The sequence below is a fragment of the Bos mutus genome, chromosome 21 (assembly GCF_027580195.1).
Source record: "Bos mutus isolate GX-2022 chromosome 21, NWIPB_WYAK_1.1, whole genome shotgun sequence".
NCBI classification, from domain to species: domain Eukaryota; kingdom Metazoa; phylum Chordata; class Mammalia; order Artiodactyla; family Bovidae; genus Bos; species Bos mutus.
Genome location: NC_091637.1, coordinates 31,392,586 through 31,406,387, shown reverse-complemented (window position 1 = coordinate 31,406,387; position 13,802 = coordinate 31,392,586). Strand labels below are relative to the sequence as shown.

Below are 13,802 nucleotides of genomic sequence, written 5' to 3'. Positions count from 1 at the left end.
ATTCTTTCATCCCATTGTTCATTCCTGTACTGTTCACAATAGCCAAGACATGGAAGCAACCTAAATGTTCATCAACAGATGAATGGATGAAGAAGATGTGGTACATATATTCAGAGAAATACTATTCAGCCGTAAAAATGAAATCATACCATTTGTAGCAACACAGATGGACCTAGAGATTATCATACTAAGTGAAATAAGCCAAACAGAGAAAGACAAATATCGTATGACATCACTGAAATGTGGAATCTAAAAAAAAAAATGAACTTATTTATAAAACAGAACTAGATCCACAGGCAGAAAACAAACTATGGTTACCTAAGGGGAAAAGCAGGGAGGGATACGTTAGGGATTTGGGATTAGCAGATACCTGTGGCAATGGCACCCCACTCCAGTACTCCTGCCTGGAAAATCCCATGGATGGAGGAGCCTGGTAGGGTGCAGTCCATGGGGTCGCTAAGAGTCGGACACGACTCAGCGACTTCACTTTCACTTTTCACTTTCATCCACTGGAGAAGGAAATGGCAACCCACTCCAGCGTTTTTGCCTGGAGAATCCCAAGGACGGGGGAGCATAGTGGGCTGCCGTCTATGGGGTCACACAGAGTCGGACACGACTGAAGTGACTTAGCAGCAGCAGTGTGCTCTGCTAAGTCACTCAGCCATGTCTGACTCTTTGTGACCCCATGGACCATAGCCCCCCAGGCTCCTCTGTCCATGGGATTCTTCAGGCAAGAATATTGGAGTGGGTTGCCATGCCCTCCTCTAGGGGATCTTCCTGACCCAGAGATCAAACCTGTGTCTCTTGTGTCTCCTGCATTGGCAGAGGGGGCTCTTTACCATGAAGCTTTCCCAGGCCACCTGGGAAGCCCCAGTGATACTGATGAACCTATTTACAGGGCAGGAATAGAGACACAGATTTATACTAGAATTCTGGAGTTGGTAGCCTATCTCTTCTCCAGGGAATCTTTCTGACCCAGGAATCTAACTGGGATCTCCTGCATTGCAGGTGGATTCTTTACCAGCTGAGCTACCAGGGAAGCTGCAAAAGAGAAACTGTTAGTGGGTCAGTCATGTCCAACTCTTCATGGCCCCATGGATTGTAGCCTGCCAGGCTCCTCTGTCCATGGGATTCTCTAGGCAGAATACTGGAGTTGGTTGCCATGCCCTCCTCCAGGGGCTCTTCCAGACCTAGGGACCGAACCTAGGTCTCCCACTTTGTAGGTAGATTCTTTACCATCTTAGCCACCAGGGATACTACTATATATAAAATAGATAACCAACCAGGGGCTACTGTATATCACAGGGAACGACACTCAATATTTTATATAATCTTAAGGGAAAAGAATCTGAAAAGAATGTGTATATATACATATATAAAATATGTATAACTGAACCACTTTTTTGTATACTTTAAAGCAACATTGTAAATCAACTGTATTTTTTTAATTAAAAATTAAAAAAACACCTTAACGCAGGACCTTAATAGCCAACAACATTAAAAAAAAGAATAAAGTTGGAAGACTCACACTTTCTAATTTCAAAACTCACTACAAAGCTATCGGAATTAGAATAGTGTGGTTTTGTCGTAAGGACAGACTTACAGACCAATGGAATGAAATAGAAAGCTAGAGATAAGCACTCACATATACGGTCAACTGAGTTTCAACAAGGATAAGACCATTCAATGTGGAAAAGACCATCCTTTCAACCAAAGGTGATGGGGAAATGGATATTCACGTGCAAAGGCATGAAGTTGGACACTTACTTAACACCATATACAAAAACTAACTTAAAATGGATAAATGACCTAAATGTAAGAGCTAAAACTATAAAACTCTGAACAGAAAATAGGGGGAAAGTTTCAAGACATTGAATTTAACAATGATTTCTTGCATATGATACCAAAAGAACAGTCAATAAAAGAAAAAATAAATTAGACTTTATCAAAACAGAAAACTTTTTTTCGTTAAAAGACAGTATCAAGAGAGTGAAAAGACAATCCACAAATTAAGAGAAAATATTTGCAAATCATACTTAATTACTATCCAGACTATATAAAGAACTTTAAAAACTGAACCACAAAAAGATAACCCAATTCAAAAGTAGGCAAAGGACTTGAATAGACATTTCTCTAAGGAAGATAAACAAACTGTCAATAAATGTGTAAAAATATGCTCAACATCACTAGTCACTGGGAAATAGGAATCAAAACACCAGTGAGGGACTTCTCTACCTGACCCGTGGTTAAGGGTCTACACTTCCACTGCAGCAGGCCCAGGTTTGATCCCTGGTCAGGCAACTAAGATCACACATGTCGCAAAGATAGGCAAATAAATAAATAAAAAGAGCCAAAGTTAAAAAACAAAAAAATGAAATACCACTTCATGCCTACTACGATGCCTATGATTGGGGAAAAGACACAGGAAATAACAAGCCCTGGTGAAGATGAGGAGAAATTGGAACCCTTGTGCATTGTTGATGGAATGTAAATGGAGCAGCTTCTGGGGAAAATATTGATAGCTTAGCAGTTACTCAGCATGTTAAACATAGGATTACTTATGATCCAGCAACTCCATTCCTAGTTTTATACCCAAAAGAACTGAAAGCAGGAATTCAAGCCAGTATTCAGTTCAGTTGCTCAGTCACGTCCAACTCTGTGACCCCGTGAACCGCAGCATGCCAGGCCTTCCTGTCCATCACCAACATCCGGAGTCCACTCAAACCCATGTCCATTGAGTCAGTGATGCCATCCAGCCATCTTATCCTCTGTCATCCCCTTCTCCTCCTGCCCTCAGTCTTTTCCAGCATCAGGGTCTTTTCAGATGAGTCAGCTCTTCGCATCAGGTAGCCAAAGTACTGGAGTTTCAGCTTTAGCATCAGTCCTTCCAAAGAACACCCAGGACTGATCTCCTTTAGGATGGACTGGTTGGATCTCCTTGCAGTCCAAGGGACTCTCAAGAGTCTTCTCCAACACCACAGTTCAAAAGCATCAATTCTTTGGCGCTCAGCCTTCTTCACAGTCCAACTCTCACATCCATACATGACCACTGGAAAAACCATAGCCTTGACCAGATGGACCTTTGTTGACAAAGTAATGTTTCTGCTTTTTAATATGCTGTCTAGGTTGGTCATAACTTTCCTTCCAAGGAGTAAGTGTCTTTTAATTTCATGTCTGCAGTCACCATCTGCAGTGATTTTGGAGCCCAGAAAAATAAAAGTCAGCCACTGTTTCCACTGTTTCCCCGTCTATTTGCCATGAAGTGATTAGTACATCCATGTTCATAGCGACATTTTTCATAATATATGAAATGAGATAAAAACCCAAGTGCCCAATAACAGATGAATAGATAAACAAAATGAGGTATACACATAGCATGGAATATTTTTCAGCAATTAAAAGGAATGAAATTCTGATACATGCTAAAACATGGATGACCCTTAAAGACACTATGCTAAATGAAACAGGACAAATACTCCTGATTCTACTTATACATGGTCTCTAGCATGGCAAGTTCATAGAGACAGAAAGTAGAGTAGGAGATGAGAGGAGCAAGATAAAGAGTTATTATTTAAGGGGTATAGAATTTCTGTTTGAAATGATGAAAAAGTTTTGGAATTAGTAGTGATGGTTGGTAGAACATTATGAGAGTACAGATGCAACTTAATTGCACACTTAAAAATGATTAAAATGGTAAATTATCTGTTATGTATATTGACATTGGCCACAAAAAAGTAATTGTATAAGGTTAAAAAAAATCCCCTCTATCCTCTACTAATTCACAAGTGAGTCAAATGAGGTCACATAAATGGTAAATGCCAGATGTATGCTCATTGTCAGCAATGGCCATGTAGCAGAAAAACCACAGTTCTCAACACCAATGGAGAACTTTGAAAACTACTGCTCCTCCGCCCTGAAATTTGTGTGTAATTGACCTGGAGCTGCGACTGGGCATTGGGGTTTGTGACCCCTGTCACATTTCTGATCTTATCTCCAACCACTCTTCACCTCCATCACTCTGCCCCAGCAGCATAGGCCTCCTTGTCCCCTGAATAGGTCAAGCACCCTCCTGACTCAGCCCATCACCCCTTCTTTTTCTCTCCAGTATGGCTTAGCTTCTGCTTTTCTATTTCCGCAGTTGGGAACCCTGATCCCATCTGGCTGCCCCATCCCCACCCTGGCTGCTAGTCTCTGAAGCAGCAGCAGATACTTCCTGTTGCCCAATAGTGGGTGGCCTGTCAACACCAGGGAAGGGCCTGTCACTCAGTGGCCTGCTTCTGTTATCCATTGCTCAGGGTGTCAGGTCTCAGCAAACCACCACACACTCTTGCTAATGTCAAGGGCGCTCTGACCTGACCAGGGAAGGTAGCAGCCAAGCCTAGCCCAGCAGCCCCAACGTCCATCTGGGTGGCACCCCCAGGCCCACATCCCCTCTATAAGCCATGGTTTTCTCTCTATAAAGCAGGAATAAGAATACCAGCCTCATGGGGCTATTGCATCTTGTTACCTGAAGCCACAGGAATGACTGTCAAATGGTGGAATTTAGTATCCAGTGGTGAACAGAGTTGGGGAGGCATCCTGAGATTAGGAAGACCTACATATGAGGCTCACGCTGTAGGTGCCTATCCAGTTAAAAGTCAGGATCCCTTGGGATCTCTTCCTGGTCTACTAGCTCCCAATGCTGAGCAGCCGCACGTGGTCCCCTGAGGACTGTGCTTAGTGTCTCCATCCTCAAAGCCTTTATCTCAGTTGAGAATCACTCTAATATCCTACAGATGAGGAAACTGAAGTTCAGAAAGGAGAAAGGATTCTCCAAGTTCCCCCTCAGCAAGTGAGGGGGGAAGCTTCAAAGAGGCCTGTCCCCATTCTGAGCCTGGAGCACAGAGAGTGACTAAGCCCGCAAGGGGGGGGGCCTTCCGGAGCTAGTCCAGCAGGATGCCCTAGCTAGCGTGGGCAGCCCCCAGGGCACCGGGTACCACTCTCTCTTACTAGAAGTGAGGCAGTTTCGATTTCCGCAACTAGTTCCCTCCATCGTTTCGTTTGCAGCGTCAGACAGGCTCTAGCTGAGGCAGACAGGCATCCTAACCACAGCCCACAGCCTCCAAGCTTTTTTGCATGAGAGGAAACATCCGTCACTGGAGAGGGTGAAGAAAGGAAGAAAGGCTCTCTGCCTCCACTCAAGGCTGGTCAAGAGCTTTTAAAGCCCAGCCGGGGTCTTCCCTTCCTACAGTCACCCTATGCAATCCTCTGGGCCAGAAAACCCGTCTTACAAACCCACTGCACCCGCTCCCCCTCCACACCTTTACCCATGCCAGGCCTTCCACCTTTGCCCTCCCACCAGCTCCCAAGTCCTCCCCCACCTTTCCAGGCCCAAGCAGGGCCCTCCCTCTCCATCCCAGGGGCTAGCAACCCTGGCTGTGTGGAGGTACCGGGAGAAGCCAGCCAAAGTCCCTGAGTTCCTGGGAACTGGACAACAAGGAGGACCTAGAGAAGCAGATCTTGTTTTCCACCAAGAATAAAATCGAAGGTGTGGCTTACGTTCTTGACCCAGGACAGAGCAGCCAGGAAACGCTACAGGGCAATACCTGCAGGCATCACAAAAGCGGGGCAAACGCAACCTTGAAGCTCTGCAGTCACCGGCTGCCATCAGACGGTCGACCGCATCCTATGGAGTGGGTGTGGAAGAACCAAGTTCTTGGGTTCCTGGGGGCACACACACCACAAAGTGTGCACAGAGTATATGGAAGAGTTCACGCTACTGAACCACAAATGTCACCTAAAAACACCATCTCAGCTTGAAAACAGGAATTGCTTAGTTTTGTTTTTTAAACATTTTCCTTTTAATGGCATATGTAATCTGTGATCATTTGCGGAAAATTATGGTGAGAGAAATCACCTTACTTCCAAAACCACGGAAACCAATGTTACTGAATAGGGAGCCACCCTTTAATCCTTTAGGAATTATAATTGAACCAAGAACTCACCCGTCTCCTTGGATTTAGGGGCAGAATGCAATAGGGTCCGACAGAGCTAAGGGGTGTCCCTGCTCTGCCTGGGATGTATGACCATGAACTCGGCACTTGACCTCCCTGTGTCTCCGTTCTGGACATGGGAGGCCACTGGCAAGTCCTTCCCTGCAAGGTGGATTTGGGGACACATGTGTCCCAGGGCCTGGTGCATAAGGGATGCCGAACAACAACCAGGAACAGCCGCCTCTCCTCTGAGAATGACGTATCTGGGACTCAGAGAAAAAAGAATTTTCACAGAACAGGACATAAACATCTTCTTTTTCATTTTTAATTGTGTAATGTAATTTTCATTGGGTAATATATTTACATGGTTCAACAATCAAACGCTATAGAAAAGTACATAGAATATTCAATGCCACCCAGCCCTGAAACCCATCAATCTTTCTTCTTTCACTTCCCCCAAAAGGCCATCACTTTAATTAGCTCTCTGTGTGTCTTTCCAGAGATTCTCATTGTTAATACAAGCCCATGCATGTGTGCTAAGTCACTTCAGTTTTGTTTGACTCTTTGCAAGCCCCTGGACTGTAGCCTGCCAGGCTCCTCTGTCCATGGGATTCTCCAGGCAGGAATACTGGAGTGGGTAGCCAATCCCTTCTCCAGGGGATCTTCCCGATTCAGGGATCGAACCCAGGTCTCCTCCATTACAGGCGAATTCTTTACCGTCTGAGCCATCAGGGAAGCCCTAGTACAAGCCTATACCAACACTCATGCTTATTTCCCCCCACTTTTCACAATGGGTTGCATACAAGACACATCACTTGGCTCTGTGCTTTTTACACAGAACACCATGTCTCAAGGAGCTCTGCAACCAGCACAGAAAGAGTCTGTTCTCATCCTTTTCAATAGCCACGGCCAGGAAGGCACAGGGAGGGCAGTAGGTGGCAGCAAAGGAAGGCCAGCCAGGGGCCCCCCTCTCCCACCTCCTGCCTCTACCATCCCCTCCTGCTCAGGAGAACCCCCTCCTCAGCCACTGGCCTCCTCGGCCTTCAAGGCCACAGGGCCCTGCCCTGCTGCAAGTCCATCCACAAAGCCTGAGTGGGCTTTGATTCCCAGCAGAGCCCCTTCCAGGCCACTCTGATCCCTCTTTCCTAGATGAAAAGTTTCCTGCCCAGCCAGAGGACTATGAGGGGTCCCCAAGTGGCTGCTAGTGCCAAATGCCAGAGAACTGGCCACGCCCTCCCATCCAGGAATGTCTCCTCATGTGGGAAACTTGCAAGAAGTGGTCGTCAAGTGCAAAATCTTGATACACAAAGATCGACCCAGAATGCTAAATAGTTGGCAATAATCTGTTTTTTTTTAAGACAGCATATTAAAAAGCAGAGAAATAACTTTGAAGACAAAGGTCTGTATAGTCAAAGCTACAGTTTTTCCGGTGGTCATGTATAGATGTGAGAGTTGGACCATAAAGAAAGCTGAGCGCCAAAGAGTTGATGCTTTTGAACTGTGGTGTTGGAGAAGACTCTTGAGAATCCCTTGGACTGCAAGGAGATCCAACCAGTCCATCCTAAGGAAATTAGTCCTGAATATTTGTTGGAAGGACTGATGCTGAAGCGCCAATACTTTGGCCACCTGATGTGAAGAACTGACTCACTGGAAAAGACCCTGGTGCTGGGAAAGATTGAGGGCAGGAGGAGGAAACGACAGAGGATGAGATGGTTGGCAGCATCACTGACTCAATGGACATGAGTTTGAGCAAGTTTCTGGAGCTGGTGAAGGACAGGGAAGCCTGGCATGCTGCAGTCCATGGGGTCGCAAAAAGTTGGACACCACTGAGCAACTGAACTGAACTGAATCCAAATGTCCAACAGGGGACTGTATAAATAAATCACATGTGTGTGTGCTAAGTCACTTAGTCATGTCTGACTCTTTGTGACCCTATGGACTGTAGACTCCTCTGTCCATGGGATTCACAGCATGTCCACCAAATCCACAAATTGGAGGACTGTACAGTCACTAACAATGGTGTTTTGAAGATAAGGAAATCACACCCAGGCCCACGCACGTTCAAGATAAAATTATGTCGAGAAGAGGATTGTCCCCCTACACTCTCCTCCTCAGTAGGGAACCTCAGAGTCTCAGAACCGGAGAGGGGAAGAGGCCACAGTAGCTGATCAGACAAATGGGGCCTCAGGCCTCTCCCCCAGCCCCTAGACCACGCATCCTTGGTGAGTCATTCCCCCACTGAAGGAAGTGGTACCTCCTCTGTCCTCTGTTGCGGAGCTCAGCACCTCCTCACTTAGCGTTTCCAAATGAAGCTGGAGCCCAGCCTCAAAAGGGAGAAACGTAACCTCAAGTCAGAGGGAAAAGTTCAGGCCTGGTTTCTCGGTCCCCTTTGATGGTTTCCGCCCAAAGCCATGATGGTGGGAAGAGCAAGGCATGAGAAGGAGTATATGTGGCCATTACTTTTCCTTTTAACAACCCCGAAAAAGACAGGATGTGGGTCTTAATAAAACCTGGTCCAGAACTAGATTTTCCTTCTTAAAACAATATCCTGTGACTTCTTTGCAAAGGCGGTTGGATGTATAGGTCTGGGAGGCAATGAGAGGGCAGGAGGGAAAAGTGCAGCTCAGAGCAGTGCTCTGGGTGCTCCCTGTGCCTGGTCCATTATCAAAGAACTCTAGACTCCAGAAGAAGTCGATCCTGACTTCTGCTGCTGCTAAGTTGCTTCAGTCGTGTGCGACTCTGTGTGACCCATAGACGGCAGCCCATCAGGCTCCTCTGTCCCTGGGATTCTCCAGGCAAGAACACTGGAGTGGGTTGCCATTTCCTTCTCCAATGCATGAAAGTGAAAAGTGAAAGTGAAGTCACTCAGTTGTGCCTGATTCTTAGAGACCTCATGGACCGCAGCCTACCAGGCTCCTCTGTCCATGGGATTTTCCAGGCAAGAGTACTGGAGTGGGGTGCCATTGCCTTCTCCTGACTTCTTCTAGGGAAAGGTAATCTGACAGTCTCATTCAGCTGTTTGGATGGGGGATGAGGATCGGAGGGCCCAGCTTAGACTACCTAGTAGAGAACACTTCTCAACAAATATCTGTTGAATGTAACTAAAGCAAAATGAAGGAGAAGGTGGGTTCAGGAAGGCAGTAGGACTGTGGAGGCCCTTACTGTTCGTCCACTTATTCTATTAACATTGGCCAAACACACAGCCCACTCACCAGCCCTTTGCTGAGGATACAGACAGGTGTTTCTTGCAATACACTTTGGCTGCTGCTGGGAGCAGAGCCCCTGCAAGGAAAGCTGTGTATACTGGGAAAAGGAGTGGTAATCCCGCAAATTCTCTGGGATTCTCTGCCCCTCTGCCCGGTGTTGAGTCAGGTTCTAGGAGTTCTAAGGCCCTGTCAGCTCGGGCACCTGGTACTCTTATCCTTAGCTTTCTTTCCGACAGCCCCCTGTTCTGAGGCTCAGTTACAAACTTCCTGCAAAACTGTGATCTTCTTTATCACTGTGTGTGTATTAACAGAAATCAAATGATCCTTTCCCTCCCCTGTGGCTAGCCCACCCCAGCCTCACTCCCACAGAAGCCTGCATCTGAATGTGAGGCTGCAGATAGAAGGAGGCTATAAATAAATACTGCATGGTCACACTGACAAGATTGCAAATATAGGCCTACTGAGGGACAGGACTGGTCAACTCTACCACTTCTAACCACTGTGTCTGCTTTTTATAAGTTTTTGTCTCCTCTCTTACTATCAGGCTACCAGCTATCTGTGAAACTGTCTCTAACAGGTCAGTATCAGTTCAGTCACTCAGTCGTGTCCGACTCCTTGCAATCCCATGGGCTGCAGCATGTCAGGCTTCCCTGCCCATCACCAACTCCCGGAGCTTACTCAAACTCATGTCCATCAAGTCAGTGATGCCATTCAATCATCTCATCCTCTGTTGTCCCTAACAGGTCTAACAGGTCAGGCCCACCAATATTTAATCAATCAGATTCCATGTAGATCCCTACTATTTGCTATATCTATAGGTCAACAAAACCACATGACCGAGCTTGTTAAAACTGTGGGTAAAATCAGAGTTCATGGGCCCTAACTAAAAGCTATAGGGCATCTGGAATGAGTAAAGTATGCAAGCTTAATGCAAACTCGTAGAACCTCAGAAACCACTTTTGTTTCCCTGCTCACAATGAAGTGCTACCGTGAACAGGGCTGGCTCTCACCTGTGTTTCAGATGGTCGAGGCTGCAAGGTAAGGGGAGTGCTGTGGTATTAGACACGATCCTTCTAGCTCAGGGGCTTCCTTCCACTACACACCAGCCATTTACAGGCAGTGTGTTCCCAAGCTGTGGTTAACAGCATTGCCTGGGCATGGGATGGGAGAAAGCCAGGGGGAAGGGCAGGCTGAGCCCTGTCCCTAACACCTGCACGGCGGTTGGATCACTGTATCTTTTCCATTTTACTGCTTTGTCTGTAAATTGGGGTTCAGAAGACCTCTGTGGAGCCCATCTGATCTGATTTCTCTGGGAGGTAGGAAGGACTGAGTTTTTCCCTCCTTCACCAACGTGGCCCAAAGATCCAGTGATGGGCGCTGTGGCTAAAGAGGTAGTGAAGCACCTGAGTGAGAGCAGACGGTGGGGCCAACTGTCCAGGTGTCACCCAGCTGTGTGACTTTGGCAAGTGGCTGAGGCTCTCTGTGCCTCGGCCTCTTCTTGTGAACAATAGGTGTCACAATAGCATCCACTTCCTGGGTTTAAATGAGTCAATAGATGCATAGTCCTGAGGACAGCACCTGACCCATCTTTAGTGCTCGGGTTAGTTGTCCTTGTGGGCTGGGCCAGGCTGAGCATCTGGGACACGTGTTAGGATTCAGAGCCCGGGGGCATCAGCCCTTCCCTCCCTGCTTTGGCCCTCCCTAGGGAAGCAGCACCTCTACCCCAGGCCCCCGGAGCCAGCAGCTGAGGAGAGGAGAACTTGTGGGTGACTCAGAGGTGGGGCGAGCACAGAGTGTGGGGGGATGCCGCACAGGAAGCCGCCGCAGGTAGAATGCTGCCGCCACACCCTGCTCCCTCCTGTACCACCTCCCCCCTTCCTGCCCAGATCCTGCCTTGGGGCTGCTCCTCGGGCCAGCTCTGTCCTAGGGAAGGTGGAACCAAAGGCTCTGGGCTGGACCACATGTCCTGGAACTAAAATACAGCCAGGGTGTGCTTGCCCCGCCACGGGCTGCTAAACGCCTGGATTTTCAAGTGAAAGTGTGGGTCTCCCAGTCATGTCTGACTCTTTTGTGACCCTATGGGCTGTAGCCCACCAGGCTCCAATGTCCATGGGATTCTCCAGGCAAGAACACTGGAGTAGGTTGGCAATTCCTTCTCCAGGGGATCTTCCCAACCCAGGGATCAAACCCGGGTCTCCTGCATTGCAGGCAGAGTCATTACCATCTGAGCCACCAGGGAAGCCCTAACCTTTCCCCAGTTTTGCACTTCAAGTTGGAGCAATGATGTAGTGACTCACTGTCCAGTCTGTGCATCCCCTGCTGACTGCAGCCCCCCACCCCTCGCATGGGTCCCAGCTGCCAGCCTGGCGCTTGGAAGGGGCTGAGGCAGGTCTGCTTTCCTTGGCTTCTCTGGGCTGGTCCCAGCCCCTCTCTGTAGAGATGGGGAGATGGAGGCCCAGAGAGACAGCCCTCTGCCTACTGTGCAGTTAGAGCAGGCGGGAAGCGAGCCACTCAGACTCTGGCCATGGGCCCCAAGGAGAGCGTGGCCCGGAAGGGAAGGAAGACCTGGCTCGTTAGCTCTCGTCCTCCTGGCTGGAGGCCCCAGGAAAGGGCCCAGGGAGGCCAGACTGTCGGCTGAGTCCAGGCCGACTGAGCAAAGAGCCAGTGTCCTCTGCGCGGCTGGAGGGGGTGCCCTCAGGACAGCCACGTTCCTCAGCTCTAACCAGAGAGGTCTCAGCTTTTCCCTGGGAGCCACTGGGAACAGTCAGTGCTTGAGAAGCAGAGCAGTAGGCTGAGAGACAGCAGGAAAAAAAGGCGGTGGGGTCCAAATGGGTCTTGCAGGCTGTGTGGCCTGGGCCCAGCAATTTCACCCCCACAAGCCAGCTGGGCACTGGAATTTCTCAAGAAAAAAACTTGATTTACACGTGCGCTGAATTTAAGAAAGCGAACAAGGGATTGCCCAGCCCTGTTGCCTCCCTGCAGGACCCCTAAAGTCTGCAAGGAAGAAGGGTGAAGAGGGGTGGGGTAAGGGCAAGAGATTGTGCTCTAGCGAGATGCAGGGGATTTTGTTACATTAGATCCCCTTGTTTAGCTCTCCCATTCAGTTAGTATGTTTGTTAATTATCTCTACTCAGAGAGGTAAAGCTCAGAGAGGTAAAATGACTTGTCCAGCCTCAAAATAGCAGAGCCAAGATCCAAATTCAAGTTTATCTGGTCCCCAGACCTGTGACCCTCCCTCCTTTACCTCACAAGTCCTCATCAAGTTCCCAGCCATATATCAGATGCTCCTAAAAGGTTCCTGCTGTGGAGAGGGGGTCTTCCAGAGGAAAGATCTGCCCTGGGATCCCAGAGAATATCCATCCCTTGCTTGCTGAAGTTTGCAGAGGAATCAGTATCCCAGACTGAGGACCCCCATTGTCCACTTCCAACTCAGAAACAGCCCAGGTCACACCCCTCACCCCGTGACGATAAAGGATCAAAAATCAGCCATCATTTTTATGAGAAAACTCCCCTCTGGGAGCCACATCCCCAACCCACCACCCTGAGGAAATGTCAGCTGATCTGGCCTCCCCAGGCACACTCCACTTGCTGAAACCCACAGCCGTCTTCACTCACCCAAAAGGCATCTTTGAACTGAAGCTGAGGCATCATCCTCAGGCAACCGCCACGGCAAAGCTTGCTCTCCTGCCACGGTCAGGGCTGAACGAGGGCCAGGAGCCAGGCGCACCGTCCCAGTCCCTGCAAGGCTGGCCCAGGGGCCCCCCTCCCCGGCCGGCGGCGCCCTCTGCAGCGCCTCCGAAGGCAGCCGTAAGCCAGAGACTGCCGGAGGGAAGAAACGGGCTCAACCTGTTTTGTTTGGGGCTAGAATCAGCGGCAAAATGAGGAAGGGCTGGTGCCCAGTGATGGGAGGAAGGGCCCCACGGTCCGGCCCGGCCCCTCGCCAGCCCCGCGGAGATGAGGACTCAGTCCAGGCTGCAGGACTGAGAGCAAGGAGGGCAGCCCCGGGTCAGTGAGGCAGTGGCCAGCGGGAGAGGCGGTCCCCGGGGCCTCCGCAGCAAGGTTTGTGCAACCTCCCCGGGGCAGGCTCCAGGGCCGGCGCCCCACAGGAAGTGGAGCCGCCCCGCCTGCCACCTGTCACCCTGCTACGCGCCTCCACTTGCCCCCTTCCGATGTTCTAGCGGGGAATGTTCTCTGAGCCACAGACTCAGCGAGCCTGAGGCCCATTACAGTTGTGGGCAAGGAGGAGGGCAGGAACCCAGGTGCTGTCACCCACCACCCCAGCCCCAGCCCGGCCCAGGTCCAGAGAGGCCAGACTCTCCACCCGTCACTGGAAAACCACTTCAGGAAGGGAGGGGCTCACCCAGACCAGAACATCATCACACCCTGCATGCACGATGCCCCAGTCCACGTCCTGCCCTTGAGGAGGTCACAGTCTGGGGGCAGACATAGCTGTGGGCTGGGGGTGGGGGGAAGGTGAGAGCACGGAGGTAGAGGGAGCAGGTAGCTAGGCCAATGGAGAACAGCCTCATGGAGCCTGCCTCTTCTCCAGGTCTCCAGATTAGACCCTCTCTGGGGCAGGAAGTCCCCTCTGAAGATGGAATCTTCAGGCAGGAAGAATGTTGTT

The 13,802-nt window shown here is 49.4% G+C and overlaps 1 protein-coding gene across 1 annotated transcript in view; it reads right to left on the bottom strand.

Moving 5' to 3' along the window:
* The window catches only part of PSTPIP1 (proline-serine-threonine phosphatase interacting protein 1), a 44,637-nt gene extending 31,249 nt beyond the window's left edge, over positions 1 to 13,388 (bottom strand). Inside the window, exon 1 of the mRNA XM_005891777.3 lies at positions 12,794 to 13,388. Within this exon, the coding sequence (XP_005891839.1) occupies positions 12,794 to 12,829 (36 nt within the window). The 5' untranslated portion in view covers positions 12,830 to 13,388. The remainder of the gene's footprint in view (positions 1 to 12,793) is intronic.
* Positions 13,389 to 13,802: the final 414 nt, after the last annotated feature.